Genomic DNA, 17,632 nt, shown 5'->3' on the forward strand with positions numbered 1-17,632 from the left:
ACCTGGCGGACCCAGGTCCCACGGGCTGTGGAGTCAGCTGTATCCCCTTTTACCTGGAAAAGATGGGAGCTCCCATGCACCCCAACAGTGGGAGGCTCGGGGCTCTGTCACGTTCTCCTGGCTCCCTTTTAATGACTTCCTGCTGGAGTCTTGGCTGGCCCAGGCTTCAGGTCCTTCCTTCATAGTGGTAGTGACCTCTCGGCTTCCCCACGGCACCTGTTCAGCCCTGCTTCCCGTGGAACAAGTGACTATTGAGGTGATCTTACATCCTTGAAAGCCTTGAAAGCAACTTCAGGATGGTGGCTCACCCCAAGCTGCCTGATTGCAGGCAGCGTTCCCCACCCACTCTCCGGCAAACACCACCACCCCACCTCCTGCCCCACGCCTGGCTGGCTGCCTAGCTCTCTCAGGCACCCTTTCTGAATCCCCATGATGGGAAGGGAGCACCTTTGAGGAGAGGTGCCCAGGGCCCCTCTCCTGTTTCCAGGAGGGAGATGCCTCCAGCTCAAGGTGATGTTACCTAGTGAGGCAGGGGCAGAACCCTCCAGCCCTCTTGAGCCTGGGGATGGACAGGAATTGTACTGGTGAGGAGGAGGTGGGTTCTGTGGCCGGGAGGAGACCCCAACCTCTTGGGCTCATTGTACCTCTGCCGGCAGGCAGGTGGTGAATGGGGCTCCCTCCAGGCTGGGGTGTGGTGGTCAGGGTCAGCCCCAGCAGAGGCCGGGAAGGGATTCAGTCTTTGGCCCACTGTGAATGTCGAGGGGCCGGGAAGGCTCCTGGGAGGGACCGCAAACTGAAGGCTCTTGCCGGGCTCTCGCATTTGTTTGTGTTTTCCAGCATTTTATTATGGAAAATTTCAAACATACGGGAAAGTGAAAAGAATAGGACAATGGACACCGCTATACCCACCACTCAGACTCTACCATTAACATTTGAGTGTATTTGTCCTATCACTTATTTTTGTTTTTCTTCGGCTAATTTCTTGCTGTCAGAAAGTCTGTTCCACTTTTGAAAGATTTGCTTGCTACAAAAACTGTTGGAAGTGAAAATGCAGTTTGGACAAGACTCCTCAGTGGGATAGGACAAAACCCTTCCCCGCGGTTGGCATCTCTTTTAACCCCTGCCAGCGTTGGTCTGGGGCCCGGCAGATTGTGGCTTGTGGGCTGTGGGTGGTCTCTGGGCCTTTCCTGATGGCCCCTGAGCTACTAACAGTATATCATTCAAGACTCTATTCTTAGAATGGGCTTGTTAGTTACATGCCACGGCCCTCACTAAAGTCTTACCAGAAACAAGTCTATTTTCTGGCTCATTCTGGTTGGTTCTGTGTGTGTGTGTGTGTGTGTGTGTGTGTACCAGGTGTCGCTGTCCTCCAGCAGCCTGGGTCCAGCTCAAGCCCTGGTTGGAGGACACCTCCTTCCAGACCTCTGCTGGGCTGTCCTGAGACCACCCATCTTAGCTCGCTTTATCAGTGGCCCCAGCCGTGGCAGCTACACGTCACGTCGACAGACCTTCCAAGCCTCCTGCACTTGGTTCCATAGACATTCTTGCCTTCTCTCTCTTTATTTTTTTAAAATTAATTTAATTTATTTATTTTTGGCTGTGTTGGGTCTTTGTTGCTGCGTGCGGGCTTTCTCTAGTTGCAGCGAGCGGGGCCTACTCTTCGTTGAGGTGTGCGGGCTTCTCATTGTGGTGGCTTCTCTTGTTGTGGAGCATGGGCTCTAGGTGCGCGGGCCTTAGTAGTTGTGGCACACGGGCTCAGTAGTTGTGGCTCGCGGGCTCTAGAGTGCAGTCTCAGTAGTTGTGGAGCACGGGCTTTGTTGCTCCGCGGCATGTGGGATCCTCCCGGACCAGGGTTCGAACCCGTGTCCCCTGCCTTGGCAGACGGATTCTCAACCACTGCACCACCCCTTGCCTTGTCTTTTGCTGAGGAGCTGGAGCTACAGTCCCCTGACCCTTCCAGGAGCAGGCACATGTCCTCATTTCCAAGCTTAACCTTTCCACCTGGGTCCCCGTCCCATTTCTTCAGGAGCATGAAGGCGTGGCACCCCCAACGTTGACCCCTGTTTCTCCAGCATCTTCCGTCTCTGTCTTCACCGGCTGCCCTCATCTTCCCTATTTCCATCAACTTCTCAGTCTCAAAGGCTTGAGACGCGGACCACACTGTTCCTTCTGGATCCCTCATCTCCTGTGGCCACTCAGTTATCTTTGAAAACCCATAGCCCTGCACAGGCTCCTGTTCTCCGGACAAGCGGTGGGGTTGTTAGGTCTTCATTAAGCTGCAAAAATGTCTCTTCCTGTTTTCCGGCTTTCATGTCAACCGCCATCACCCTTGCCTCTGCATTTGCCCCTCACGACGGGGACGGCAGAGGCCATCTGATCACGTGTTCGGCTATTCAGACATCTCTAATGGCAACATCTGTGTCCTTATTAAGTTCCCCGCACGGAGAGGGGCATTTTACCTGTGCTATCTCTAAACCTCTCCCAGAGAAGCAAATTCAGTACAGCGAGGAGACGCACGAACCTCCATTTTATTTATTCTTTTTGTATTTTTACCAAAGTATAGTTGATTTACAACGTTGTGTTCACTTCTGCTGTATAGCCAATTGACTCAGTTATACATGTATATGTATTCCTTTTCATATTCTTTTCCATTATGGTTTGTCATAGGATATTGAATATAGTTCCCTGTGCTCTATAGTAGGACCCTGCTGTTTATCCATTCTATATATACCAGTTTGCATCTGCTAATCCCAAACTTCTAATCCTTCCTTCCCTCCCTCCTCCTGGCAACCACAAGTCTGTTCTCTATGTCTGTGAGTCCGTTTCATAGATAGGTTCATTTGTGTCATATTTTAAATTCCACGTGTAAGTGATATCTTATGGTATTTGTCTTTCTCTTTCTTACATCGCTTAGTAGGATAATCTCTAGGTCCATCCATGTTTCTGCAAATGGCATGATTTTGCTCTTTTTTATGGCTGAGTTGTATTTCATTGTGTGTATATATATATATACACACAACACATCTTCTTTATCCATTCATCTGTTGATGGACATGTAGGTTGCTTCCACATCCTGGCTCTTGTGCATAGTGCCGTAATGAACATAGGGGTGCCTGTATCTTTTCGAATTATAGTTTCGTCCGGTTATATGCTCAGGAGTGAGCTCACGGGATCATATGGCAACTCGATTTTTCGTTTTTTGAGGAACCTCGTACTGTTTTCCACAGTGGCTGAACTACTTTGCATTCCCACAACAGTGTGGAGGGTTCCCTTTCTAAGAGAACATTTTAAATAACACATCGCAGTGTTCCTGTCGCCAGTAACCACATTGTGGCTTTGATTCACTGCCTTAGAATGCATCCGACTCATGCTTATTTTATCTTTATACTTCGATTGTAAACTCCCAGAAGGAAGGGGTCAGAATGTTACATTTCTCTTTTGAGAAATATGAGAGACTACTAGAGGGCTGTGTATCCAGAAAGCACACGATAACTATTTTTAGATGAATGGAAAGATGAGTGAGCCAATGAGATTTTTAGGGACATTTTTGTTGCCCATTTGTTAGATCTTTGGGGGGAGTTTTCCACTGAGATAAGATTATAGAGATGATGATTATAAATAAATGTATTCAATTTTGGGGTAATAATTGCTACCCAGTTTAAATCATTCTTTTCTCTTTCAGGGGACTTCCAAGATGGCAAGAGAGTGAGCCTTTCTGTGTATCTTGGGGAATTTTTCGATATCCATGTGTTTGTCAATGGTACTGTGCTGCAGGGGGACCAGAGGTAAGTCGGAGCCCAGAAATGTCAAATTAGAAGGGGCCCTGATAATTCCCCTGTACTCCCCCATCGTCTTTCGGATGAAGCAGCAGGGCCCAGAGAGAGGAAGTAGATGTGCCCAGAGGAAGTGAGCAGGGTGTGCAAGAGGGGGGTGTCCCAACGCTTGGACTAGGCACACAGCCTCTGTTCCTTGGTCTGAATCCTGCAGCGTGGTTGGGTTGAAGGGTGGAGGGACATCCAGGAGACCCTGGAAGGACAGTTCCTCCTGTCCTTCCAGGGTCTCCATGCCCTATACCTCCAAAGGGCTGTACCTAGAAACTGAGGCTGGGTACTACAAGCTGTCCAGCGAGGCCTACGGCTTTGTGGCCAGGATTGATGGCAGCGGCAGCTTTCAAGTCCTGCTGTCAGACAGACACTTCAACAAGACCTGTGGGCTGTGCGGCAACTTTAACATCTTTGCCGAAGATGACTTCCGGACTCAAGAAGGTAGGCTTTTCCGGCACACCGTTTCCCAAGCGCATGGCTGTGCTCTCCTGCTCACCAGTCTTCACTATGACTCTTCCCCTGGCGTTCCAGCCTCCCCAAGTCCTCAGCTCAATTTATCCCACCAGCCTTATCTCTTAGTGTTCTCCTTCGCTGCCTAGACCCCCCATCAAACCAGATCTTGGGGGGGTCCTCAGACCCGACGTTGTTCAGCCTTGAATTCCCCACATGGCAGATGGTTGATAAATGCTGGATGGTTTGAACAGATCCTCCTGAACCACTGTATTGGAACTTTGAGGATGAAATCTATAAAGGGTGGTCCAGTGGTTAGGACTCTGTGCTTCCACGGCAGGGGGCCTGGGTTCGATCCCTGGATGGGGAACCAAGATCTTGCAAGCCACACAGTGTGGCCAAAAAAAAAAGGGTGTCCTCTACACTGTCCAAAAAGGCTAGTTTATGTGGATGTGCGTGCGTGTGTGTGCTCACAAGCAACAGGAAGTAATATGGACAATGTGAAAACCACTGCTAATCTTTATTCTTCTTCTGATAATTTCAATTACATAAACATTTAAGGAGGGATGTTCTTTTGCAAAAGCCGAACATTTGTGTAGAAGTTCTCCTTCTTTTTTACGGTTAAGGGGTAAGTGTGTGGAGAAACAGCTGATTATCCCTTTCATTGGACTGGAGAATAGTAAGATCATTTGTTGCTGTCTTCGCCAGCCCTGATTTCTTAAACTTTTTATTGTTCAATATGTACATTTCAGGCTATCAACTTTCCTTAAATACTGCCTTAGCTGTATCACACCAACTTTGATAGGTAAATATTTTCATTTTCATTGAGTTCGATGAATTTTCTATTTCCATTTTGAGTTTTTTCTCAATCTATTAATTGTACTTAAAATTTTTAAATGTTTAGAATTTTAAAAGCTATCTTTTGCAACTAAATTGATTTCTGATTTACATTAGAAATTTGGGGAGATTTATTTGTGGCCTAGTACATGATCTTTTTTTTTTTTTTTTTTTTTTTTTTTTGGTACGTGGGCCTCTCACTGTTGTGGCCTCTCCCGTTGCGGAGCACAGGCTCTGGACGCGCAGGCTCAGCGGCCATGGCTCACGGGCCCAGCCGCTCCGCGGCATGTGGGATCTTCCCAGACCGGGGCACGAACCCGTGTCCCCTGCATCGGCAGGTGGACTCTCAACCACTGTGCCACCAGGGAAGCCCGTACATGACCTTTTGTAATTGCTCTATGTATGCTCCAACAGAATGTTTTCTTATTTATTTATTTAATCTCAGTAGAATCTATGGTACAAGATGTTTATTAGAGATCAATATCGAAAGGAAGGGGAGGAAGGAGAGCTGAGCAGAGGGAGAGCTCTAGAGCAAGGACTGCCCCTCAGAATGTTCCATACCAGGCTAAGATGTCTGGGCCCCATTCGCTCACTGCATATGTACTGCCTCTAGAAGGGTATGACATCAGGAGGTAGTTCTCTGTAGCTGAGACAGACTCTGAAGAGCAAATCAAGTCCTGTGTGAAAGGGATCTGGGTAGTGCATCTGTTTCTATCTCAGATGGGTTGCAAGATTTTTGGCAAAATGTGTGAAGCAGGGCCTCATCCAGCTAAGATTACCGGTAATTGAAGTAGCCAACTATTAGTTCTTTGCCACCATTATCAGCATTATAAAGCCATTTCTCTGTCATTACATATATAAAACAATTTTCAGTGGTAAAAAGATAATGAATTATGGTCCTATCACATTGGTTATATGGGTGTAAAAACCTGGGCTGGACAACAATGTCATAAATACATTTGCTTTTGGAATTAAGTGTTGGATATATTTTACATCTGAAGAAAAAGAAGAAAATAAATTGAAATATAAGACAAGAAAAAAATTATCTCAGAATGCAAATTGCTTCTTTATTTTAAAGTCTATTTTATCTGATATGAGTATTACTACTCCAGCTTTTTTTTGATTTCCATTTGCATAGAATATCTTTTTCCATGCCCTCACTTTTAGTCTGTATGTGTCCCTAGGTCTGAAGTGGGTCTCTTGTAGACAGCATATATACGGGCCTTGTTTTTGTATCCATTCAGTGAGCCTGTGTATTTTGGTTGGAGCATTTAATCCATTCACATTTAAGGTAATTATCAATATGTGTGTTCTTATTACCATTATCTTAATTGTTTTGGGTTTGTTTTTGTAGGTCCTTTTCTTCTCTTGTGTTTCCCACTTAGAGAAGTTCCTTTAGCATTTGTTGTAGAGCCGGTTTGGTGGTACTGAATTCTCTTAGCTTTTGCTTGTCTGTAAAGCTTTTGATTTCTCTGTTGAATCTGAATGAGCTCCTTGCCCGGTAGAGTAATCTTGGTTGTAGGTTCTTCCCTTTCATCACTTTAAATATATCTTGCCACTTCCTTCTGGCTTGCAGAGTTTCTGCTGAGAAATGAGCTGTTAACCTTATGGGAGTTCCCTTGTATGTTATTTGTTGTTTTTCCCTTGCTGCTTTTAATAATTTTTCTTTGTCTTTAATTTTTGTCAGTTTGATTACTATGTGTCTCAGCGTATTTCTCCTTGGGTTTGTCCTGCCTGGGACTCTGTGCTTCCTGGACTTGGGTGGATATTTCCTTTTCCATGTTAGGGAAGTTTTTGACTATAATCTCTCCAAATATTTCTTGGGTCCTTTCTCTCTCTCTTCTTCTTCTGGGACCCCTATAATGTGAATGTTGGTGTGTTTAATGTTGTCCCAGAGGTCTCTTAGGCTGTCTTCATGTCTTTTCATTCTTTTTTTTTATTCTGTCCCACAGCAGTGAATGCCACCATTCTGTCTTCCAGGTCACTTATCCGTTCTTCTGCCTCAGTTATTCTGCTATTGATTCCTTCTAGTGTAGTTTTCATTTCAGTTACTGTATTGCTCATCTCTGTTTGTTTGTTCTTTAATTCCTCTAGGTCTTTGTTAAGCATTTCTTGCATCTTCTCGATCTTTGCCTCCATTCTTTTTCTGAGGTCCTGGATCATCTTCACTATCACTATTCTGAATTCTTTTTGTGGAAGGTTTCCCATCTCCACTTCATTCAGTTGTTTTTCTGGGGTTTTATCTTGTTCCTTCATCTGGTACATAGCCCTCTGCTTTTTCATTTTGTCTATCTTTCTATGAATGTGGTTTTCATTCCACAGGCTGCAGGATTGTAGTTCTTCTTGCTTCTGCTGTCTGCCTTCTGGTGGATGAGGCTATCTAAGAGGCTTGTAAGAATGTTTCCTGATTGGTGCCAGATTCTGTATCTTTTTGTTGAACTACCTTTGTTAATTGTGTTATTCAAGTCTACTATTTTTTTTTTTTACTACCTTTTGTCTGCTTCATCTACCCATTACTATATGAATAATGCCCTCACTGTCCCCCCACCTTGTTTGAATAACTACTAAATTTGGCATTATTATCATAGTTTTACATAATTGGTGCTTCTTTGGCTATGCCTTCATGTTTAACAGGTTCTTTGCTCATAATTTCTCCTTTTATGTTACTATTTTTTGTAGGTTCAATTTCTGTTTTTTAAAAAACATCCCTTTGTAGTTCCTCACTCAGAGTCTGGTAGTGATAACTGAAAGAAACACTCCTTCATTCTTATATGATATGTTAGCTAGGTATAGAATTCTAGGACATTGGTTATTTCTAACAGTGCTTTGAGGATGCTATTCCATTGTTGCTGTCGAGAAGTATGTTGTCAGTCTAATTGTCATTTCTTCACAGATAATGTATCTTTTAGCTTTGTGTATGAGTCATCTCATTGCTTTTGGTATTCTGAAATTTCACTGTGCTATTTCTATGTGTGGGTTTTATTTTTATTATCTTGCTTGAGACTTTTTGTGACTCATGAATCTGATGATTCCTACCTTTCATCAGATACAGGAAAATTTCAGTCATTTTCCCTCTTCTGTTAGACATATGTTGGATATTTTTATTCCACCCTATTTTCCATACTTCCACTTTTCTATCTCTTTATCCCTCTTTGTTGCTTGAGTGGTATGGTCATGCTGGCTGGTGAGAACCAATCGTGTGCATCTTTTCCAGCTCCATTTTCAGTAATGTCATGTTGGTAGCTTGAAACTGGCCATGGTGGGAGTATTTACACCATGGAAACAAGCACATCAGGGCTTTGATTTCCCCCCAGAGAGCTGGCTTATCAGCACATCACCATTTAGATCTATCTTCTAGTTCACTAATTCTCTCTCGCCTCTAATTGACAGATGATGTCTAATCCATCAATTGACTTTTCTTTTCTATTTCGTTGACTGTATTTGTAATTTTAGAAGGTAAATCTGGCACTTTTCAACTCTATTATTTTTCTTATTGTCTTGTTCTTTTATCAAGTTTTGATTTCTTCTTTATAACAGCAATTTAAAATATATTTCTTTTATAACCTCTGTACAAAAACTTTATTATCTGAAGTTTTTAGAGCTTGAATCTTGTTATCTTTATGTCTGCTGGGTCTTGCTTGAAGTAGATTGTTGCGTATGTTGCATGATTTTGGATTGTAAGCTCATCTTTAGAAGGGTTTTATGCTAATTTTTTAATATGGAGTTACTGAATCTCACAAGAAGTATAAATTGGAATCTCAATGCTAAGTGAGGGCTTTCCTATCACTATAAATTCTCAGAGGAGACTTTTCCCCTCCTATTCAGAGTCCAGACCAAGGAAATAAACTTCCTTATTATTTTCTTACTTCTCAGAGTGAATTTTTTTCTTGTTAGCTTTCTCATGGAGGGGGTAGTCCTTCAAGACTGCCAGGACCACAAAGGGGTCTAAGCCCATCTCCCTACATCATGCAGACCCAAGACTCATTTCCATCAATCTCCAAGGAGCTGTTAAAACCCAAGCACATTAGTTGGCAAGATTGCCACCCCCACTGTAATACCCTGTAGTCAGAATATCAAGTCGTATTTGCCAGTTCTATTCTTAAACTTTCTTTCCTTGCTTTTAAACTTTCTTCCCTTCCCTTCCTCCTTTCCTTCTTCTCCTTCTTTTTTGTCCCTTGTCATTCCCTCTACTTTTTAAAATGGGATTAAACACACATTCAACAGGATATTTGTCCTTTGCACTGGCAGAGTTTTCAGATTTTTCTAATGTGCTGTATTGCCAGAAATGGAAGTCCCAGCCCTAAGATGGCTTCTTCTCCAGGCTTGAAGATCTAAAAAAATAAAAATGGTTTGGGATGAACAGATACACACTACTGTATAGAAAATAAACAACAAGGACCTACAGTATAGCACAGGTTACATTCAATATCTTGTAATAGCCTATAATGGAAAAGAATCTGAAAAAGAATATATATGCATATGTATAACTGAATCACTTTGCTGTACACCTGAAACATTGTAAACCAACTATACTTCAATGAAAAAATACTAACCAAAAATGGGACCTATGTTCCTAGGGAGAAGGTGGTGCATGTTGGCAAAAAGTCAGGGCTCTGGTGATATTTTGGAAATCACTCTCAGAGGACTGCGGGTTAATTTTTTTTTTTGGTTGGCAAAGACTCGACAGTTAACCTTGCTTCCTGACATCATGGGAGCCTGCCCAGCTGGTTTTAACTCTGGCTCTCAGAGATTTTTCTATAAGCGAGATGATTTGTAATTCCATCTATCAGACATCCTTATGTCTCATTTCAGATTTAGCCCATAGGGTTTCACTTCCTAAAAAGTCAGGAAAGGATCTAGAGGTCCTCTAGTCTAACCCATCATTTTACATACGAGGAATCAGGCTCAGGAGATTATGGGATCAGCCCAAGATCACACAGGGCGATCGAAGGACAACTGAGACCAGACCAGGGGTCTTGATTCTCTCTCGGGCTTTCCCCACATAGCACAAAGCCTCTTCTCTGCCTCTTCCTTGAGATGGTGTATTAGAAGGTGGGCAAGCCTGTGTGGCGTGGTGACTAAGAACCCAGAGAATGCCTATCATAATGCCCGGCACATAGTAGAAACTTCACAGATTTAAGTGCCCTTCCCTTTGGCTTCTCCATGTATTAGTTTCCTGCAGCTGCCAACAAACTACTGCAAGCTTGATGGCTTAAGACAACAGAAATTTATTCTCTCACAATTCTAGAAGGCCAGAAGTCCAAAACCAAGTTGATGACAGGACTACACTTCCTCCAGGGGCTCTGGGGAGGGTCTGTGCCTTGCCTCTTCCAGCCACTGCCAGCCATCCTTGACCTGTGCCTGCATCATCTCAATCTCTGCCTCGGTCTGCACATTGCCTGCTCTGTGTGTGTCTCTGTCTGATCTCCCTCTGCCCCTCTCTTTTTTTTTTTAAAAATTTTTTTTTTTTGATGTGGACCATTTTTAAAGTCTTTATTGAATTTGTTACAATGTTCCTTCTGTTTTAGTTTGCTCGCTTTTGGGGGGCACGAGGCATGTGGGATCTTAGCTCCATGACCAGGGATCGAACCCGCACCCCCTGCATTGGAAGGCAAAGTCTTAACCTCTGGACCACCAGGGAAGTCCTTACCCCTCTCTTCTAAGGACATATGTGATTGCGTTTAAGGCTCACTCAGTGAACCCAGGATAAGCTCTTCCTCTCACAATCCTTTATTCAATCACATCTTTTGCTGTAAAATAGTCACAGGTCCTGCGAACTAGGAAGTGGACATATCTTGGGGGCCATTGTTTTCTGCTCACCACACCCAGAGGCCAGCTCACTATACTTCCAAGTCCTGCTTTTCTTTTTCCGGGGATAGTTTATTTTCTATTTCCAGGTGCATGATCTGACCCTGAAGCGTGCTTCACTCTTCCAGATCTGGCTATGCAGAGGGACTGCTTGCCTTGCTGCTCTGCTAAGCCCCTTTGCAATGAAGGTGCAGCAGTTCCATCCGGCACTGACTTGGTACCGGGCCATGCAGGCCCGGAAGGCCCTCACAGTCTCTTGTGGGTGGCTGATAGGAGCGTGTTTGCTGTGGGCACCAGGGCACAGATGCTCTGCGAGCACCAGGGATGCAGTGATGCGGATGCTTAGGTTCATGCCGCATTCTTACCTTCATTCTGCAAAAATATGTTGAGTATCCGCCATCCAGCAGATAAGAGTTCAGAGATAAGAGGCACAGCCTGTGCCCTGAATTAAGGAGCTCACAGTTGAATGGGGGGTGAATATAAGCAAAAAGGATACTAACACAAAGGATGGTGAGAGCTTTGATAGGGGGATGGCCAGGGTGCTGAGGGAGCACAGAGAAGGGGCACCCAGCCAGACTGGGGAGGGAGACAGGGAGTCGAGCTAATTCAGAAGGGCTTCCTGGAGGAAGTGGTTCCGGGGCTGCATCTCAAAGAATAAATTGAGAGAGTCAGGGTAGTAAGGGGGTGGAGAACATTCCTCGCAGAAGGAAGAAAGGGAGCAAAGTCCCGAGAAGCGAGAGTGGCTGGACTGTTCCTCATCGCCTTTCCTGGCATCTTCCTCACTGTGCCCATCCGCCCAGCCACCCCCCACCAGACGCTGGCTGAACCCGGGTGCCCGTGCCCTGTGGTGTTAATGCTGGGGTACTCCTGCCACAGATGCCTATGTTTTAATCTAAAGAAAGTTGATTCAGGTGACAACAGACCTAGCGTTCTCACTCAGAAGTCCCGGGTCTCACGACCGTGGCTTCATCCTCCTGAAACTTTCTCCACAGGGACCTTGACCTCGGACCCCTACGACTTTGCCAACTCCTGGGCCCTGAGCAGTGGGGAACAGCGGTGCCAGCGGGCGTCCCCTCCCAGCAGCGTGTGCAATGTCTCCTCCGAGCTGCAGAAGGTGGGTCCACCCAGGCTTGATGTGGGCTGCGGGGTGCGGGGTTTCTGGAGTCAAGAGGCAGAACAATATGCAGTCCCAGGTCCTCCATCCAGGGGAGGAGCGAGTCCCTCTGGCTGCTCCGTGTCCCACGGGCCGCTTTCCTCCTGAAAACCAGCTGGGGCTAGAGTCGCGTTGACGCTAATCCTAATACTGTCCTGGGCCTGGAGCTCTGAAGATGGGCCTGGTTGAATAAGCTGGTACCGCGAGTGACTATACTTTTCTGTTTTATGTTCCAACGCCCTCTCAGCCCCAAATATCACCATCATCACCTGCCACCTGTCTGAAATTGTGGGGTAGAAAACCATTCCTTTGTAAGGGCCCAATAAGTGGTTGTTATAAAGCACAAGTATGGGGCAAGGCCCCAAGGTCTCACCAGCACATCAGCAGGAAGGGGGTTACCTCCTGGTGGGGGAGGGAAGAAAGCTGGGGGGAGGGAGGAAGGTGGGGAGAGGCAGGGGCAAGTCCTGATGCCCCCAGCTTGGATGTTGTAATAGTTTCCTAAGGCTGCTGTAGCAAATTATCTCAAACCCAGTGGCTTACAGCCACAGGAATGTATTCTCACGGGTCTGGAGACCAGAAGTCGGAATTTGGTTTCAAGGTGTCTGCAGGGTGGGCTCCCTCCAGAGGCTCTAGGGGAGAGTCCCCCCTGCCTCTTCCAGCTCCTGGGGGCCGTGAGGTTCCTTGGCTTGTGGCTGCCTCCGCCACTCGCTGCCTCTGTGGTCTCGTGCCTCCTGTCTGTGTGCTTCTGTCCGGAGACAGAGCAGATGGGGGCTTCTCCTGCCCCTCCCCACATGGCCCTATTTCTCCCTGTACTTAGCAGCTCTTTCCCCTTCAGGGTTACCCTTTATGATCGCACTTGGAGAGGAGGGGGTCTGGGCGGGAGGGAGTTGGCAGGACTGCACGCTGTCTCCTCCTTTTGCCGGTGGAGATGGCCTTTGTGCTTCTGTGCGGGGTGTTGGGAGGATGATGCTTTAGGTGGAGAAAGACCTCCCTCTGTGGACGACCTCCCTCTCCCCCTTTGGGGGTCAGGCTGCCTGGGCTGAGGGAGGAGAGAGCGGCATGGCCCCAGACGCGGCTGGGCTCTCGTCAGCACATGGATGCCCTGTCCAGGCTGCCCTCAGAGACTCACTGTCTGGGGAACGGGGTTACTTGGAGGTGATGTGAGTCAGGTTCCCTGGAAGCAGAGGTTTGTGGGCAGCGAGTGACCAGGGAGGCTCTCAGGAAGTGAGAGGGGCGGGGCTGGGCAGGGGGAGAAGCTGAATACCACGTAGTTACAACCGAGGCCTCAGCTGGTCCTTCAAGGAGCTCTGAAAGCTGCGCTGGCCCCATGGGGCAGGGGGGCCCACCCCGACCAGTCGGTCATTGGGTGTTGGCGGCCTCTGGGCAAGGAGACTGGGTGGCTCCCTTGGGCTGAGGGCAATGCCTGCAGAGTGACTCGGCTGTGAGTCCCCACCAGCCAACACCCTCAGCTCCCGGTGGGTGAGTCCTTCTGCTATGACACCCAACCCCTGGTCTACGTGGGGGACGTATAGCGCACCCAACATCCCCCGCAGAGCCAGCTACTCGACAGCATCGCCTCCCTACTTTCCACCCCCCGAGCCAGCACGCTGCTCCAACCCACAGCCGTGCAGGGGGAGGGCGGCCCCTGCTGATCCCTGGGACTGTCGCCATGACGGGACTTGACAGGCCACATAAGCCCCTCGCCTGGGCCTGTGTGGTCCCGCAGGGCGAGGAGGAAACCAGAGCTTGCGCTGGCGCTGGGGGTTAAGGAGCTGCCCCGAGTCACCAGCTAGCATTGCGGAGTCAGGATTCTCGCGCTGCCCGCCCGCCCCCGTACCGCCCCTGCTGTTCTGCCTGCACCATCTCAGGCTGCCCAGGTGAGTCCCACCCTTGTGTTTTCCTTCCGGAGCTGGGCTCCCTGAAGCTTGAGGTTCCTTTCAGCTCGAAAATTCTTTGTGTGTCTCTCTGGATTGGACTAAAGGGACAGTTGATAATAAGTCTCACTAAATATTCAATGGATGGATGGATGCAAATTAGGTAATTTATCTAGGGATTGGGACACCCCCATGATCACAACCCCGAATCCTTCATTTGTAAGACCAAATCTGCATGTAAGTAGAGAAACTCCAGCCCTCTCCTACTCCAGTAGCTGAATAAAACACACAGCCACCTGCACACGCACACACCTACCTTAGCGTGAGAGAACTTCAGTGTTAGCTGCCCAGACTTTCTATTTTCATGGAACAATTTGATCTTCTGAACCAAGGAGTACGTCAGCACCAGGAAAACGCTCTGGGTTGTGCTTGAGCCAGCTGCCTGGACCGTAAACACAATTTCCAGTTTATCAACAAGTACATTCCTAACGCCTCTTTTTCTTGGGTTTCCAGTGTTTCAGTGGTGCTAGGTTTTCCAGCTGGTCCGGAAACATCTCTGTCACCTGGAGCGTAGCCCAGTACTGGCAACTGACAGAGGCAGACCAAGTTCTAACCCCGGGGGGAGGGTGTTATCCTGGGGAAGGGGGGTAGTTTCCTCTTCTTTCCAGGAAAACTTTGAAGCAGCAGCCGCTTGTCCTTGTAGCTCATTAAGTGTTTCCCATCCCTGGGCCACTTTGTAACTCTGCTTTGTAACTCTGCCCGGCTTTGTAACTCTGGGCAAGACACTTGCCTTCTCCAAGCCTCAGTTTCCACATATGTAAAATAGGCCCAGGACCAGTGCCTGCTCCTCGAGGCCATCGTAAGGATAAGGGAACATGTGTGGAGTGCTTAGCCCAGCGGGGCTCAATTGTACGAGCTGTTATTGTTATTATTATTCCTTTTGTGTCTGTGTTTGCCCCTGGAGTGGCCGCACTTTGAGAGTAGGAGTGGGAGAAGCAGGCCAAACACACACAGTACTTTAAGTGTCAGCTCAAAACTCATTCTTTCTCTCCTCCCCTCCACCCAGCTATAACCCCATTCTTTTGGAGGCGGGGATCGATCTGAGCACAGCTTGGGGTTAGAAAGAGAGCAAGTTGCCTGCGCACATGGACACGGAGGGGTGGGGAAGTGCAGGAGTCCACTTTTCTTCTGGGGCTTCTTGTAACCCAGGGCCATTTGGGATTGAGGGCACTCCAGGAGCCCAGGGCATCAGGGAGGGGAGGCGGAGGGATTTTATCTTCTCTTTCTTTTATTTCCAAACGTACACTTCCATAGGTGGCTGTGGTTCGCTGTCTCCCACCCTTTTCAGTGTTCTCTAGGCAGGGGTAGGATTGCGGGGTTGGTGGAGGGGAGGGGAACGGGAAGTTAGTTGGTGAGCTGGGTGGGGGGCAGGTAGGTACCTCTGATACCGAGGGCGTGGGCTTGTCTCACTTTATTTTGCAAACACAGGCAGTACAGAGTAAGTGCAAGACAAGTGTTCCCACCCTCGGGGTACAAAGGAATGCTCTCATTTACCCTGAAGAAGTGGGAGGTGAAGACAGGATTTTCAAACGGGGAACCTGATACAGAGGCGGAGTAGAGGAGGGAGCTGGGCACTTTGTCTCCCGGACACAGAGAGGGAGGGCCTGGGGGGTGGGGCGTTGGGGAGGTGCTGGGAGAGAATCCAGAGAGGCCCCATTTGTCTCCCAGGTGCCTTTGGGGCTCCAGCTGCACACTTGCTACTCACTTTGTCTCCTGGGTGCCTTGAAGTTCTCACTAACCAGTATCCTGGGAGCAGCTTAAGAAATTGGTTACCAAGTTCTCAGTGCTGGGCCGAGGCCCCCCAGACACTCAGACCTCCCAAGGCACAAGCTCCTTCTAGGTCCGAACTCCTGTTTCAGGTTGTTTACCTGAGAAGAGGGGCTGGGCTTTGTCTCAGCCAATCAGGCTGTGTTTGCCCACGAGCGGGGTGCCCCCCTCGGCTGGGACGCACAAAGACATCTCCTGGGAGGAGATTGATGCGGTCTCTGTCCACAGTCTGCTTAGTCCCGCTGGGTCCGTGGGTTCAGAAGTCGGGGCTGGTAAATGGGCAGCATTGACAAGGGTTTGCCGTTGTGGCTCCACGAGCCGTATTCAGTGGCAGAGTGTTCCGTAGGGGAGCCGGCACTGGCTGGAAAGCTTTCCTTGAGCCGCCAGAATCTATTCGCCCGCTTCTGGAACTTTCTGCCTTTCTAAGGTGGCAGCAAGGAGTCAGCTCATTCTGAGAGCCAGGTCATATTACTCATACCCGGGGGATGAATGTTTCCTTGTTGTGCCAACAAAACCCGGAGCCTCTCTGCCGGGATGGGTAATGGCGTGTTCAATGGCGCACAGATGTGCAGGGTCTTTTTCTCCAGCTTTTCAGAGGGCAGGACTGCTGGAGTCTGGGGCTCAGGGTGCAGACCTAGTAACAAAAAGCGCCCAGCTATAGATGCTCAAATAATCGGCGTTAATTTGCAGGTAACTCTACTACACAATGAATGTTTGAGAAAGATCCTTAGGTCGCTTTTAAAAAAATTTTTAGTTCTGTCAGTCTGGGGAATGTCAGCAAGGGCTGAACCTTACACAGGGATCCTGTTTGTGTCCTGTAGTCCTGTCTGCAACGTGAAGCCCGCGGCTCCAGGAGGCTGGATGTAGGCTGCAGCTGGTCCATGCAATGCTCTTTCTAATTAGAAAAAAGGCACCCCTTTCTCAAGACACTTTACCATCACCTGCTGGGAACTTGCCATAGTAAACATTATAAATGTACCTAGAATGTAGTACACACGTATGCTGTCCACCATGGGAACTGTAGCCTTGGGTGTGTTGCCACTGCACTGTGTGACTTGCAGAGCTATACTTGATGGCCATGAACTTGGCCTCGCTTCCACTGGGAGGTGTGTTGCTGCAACCCTGCTCCTCCTTAGGATAAGCTCCTCCAGAGTGGAGGGCCGTCTCCTGCTTCTGCTGCTCACATCTGAACATGAGGCCACCTCTGTTACCGAACTCAGGTCTGGCTGCTGGCTGCTCGCTGCTTGAAAGTCAATACTCAGGAGGCAAGTGCTGGTAGAAACAGAAATGTTGCTCTAATCCGAAAGCCGGCAATCTGGGGAGAAGGCGGACTCGTGTCCCAGAATCGACACCAAAGGTTTTGCTTGGCCATGAAAGCTTTTAAAGGGAAAAAGGGGAAGTAATTTCAGTGAATCATTGAGATAGAGGGTCAGATTCATCGCCATCCACTGCGTGCAGGCTTGTCGACTCTTTGTCATCTTTCTTTGAGATGTTATATTGTTCACACAGTTTGTGAGATTACTGAAGGGGAAGCTGGGGAAAAGATCTGGTCCCCTGTTAATCACTTATTCTTCGTGTCTATTTCTTTGATCTAAGGAAAGAACAAACAGATTAAGCAAAGAATTGTGTGATCAAAAGATTTGAAAGGTGTGCTTGGGTTGGAGGTTAGTGAAAATATAGCTTTGCTAATGGGACAGTACAAAAGGGGCCTCCTGCAGAGACCTCGTCCTGCAAAAAGCTGCTTATACTCTCCTGCCCCTGGCCCACTGAGTCCTCTCCATACCCCTCCTCAGAATTGGTTCTCAAGACAACTAGTCTTTCTTTTCATCAATGTTAGGAATCTCAGGCTCATAATAACT

The 17,632-nt window shown here is 47.7% G+C and overlaps 1 protein-coding gene across 4 annotated transcripts in view; it reads left to right on the plus strand.

Moving 5' to 3' along the window:
• The window catches only part of VWF (von Willebrand factor), a 137,189-nt gene that overhangs the window by 9,187 nt on the left and 110,370 nt on the right, over positions 1 to 17,632 (plus strand). For all 4 annotated transcript variants that reach the window (XR_012324549.1, XM_033867156.2, XM_033867160.2 and 1 more), the window contains exons 4-6: positions 3,683 to 3,785; positions 4,057 to 4,265; positions 11,912 to 12,033. Coding sequence is in view for 3 of the 4 variants with exons in the window: in XM_033867156.2 (XP_033723047.1) it covers positions 3,683 to 3,785; positions 4,057 to 4,265; positions 11,912 to 12,033 (434 nt within the window). In the remaining variant the exon portion in view is untranslated. The remainder of the gene's footprint in view (positions 1 to 3,682; positions 3,786 to 4,056; positions 4,266 to 11,911; positions 12,034 to 17,632) is intronic.

This window comes from Tursiops truncatus, chromosome 11, assembly GCF_011762595.2.
Source record: "Tursiops truncatus isolate mTurTru1 chromosome 11, mTurTru1.mat.Y, whole genome shotgun sequence".
Classification (NCBI taxonomy): domain Eukaryota; kingdom Metazoa; phylum Chordata; class Mammalia; order Artiodactyla; family Delphinidae; genus Tursiops; species Tursiops truncatus.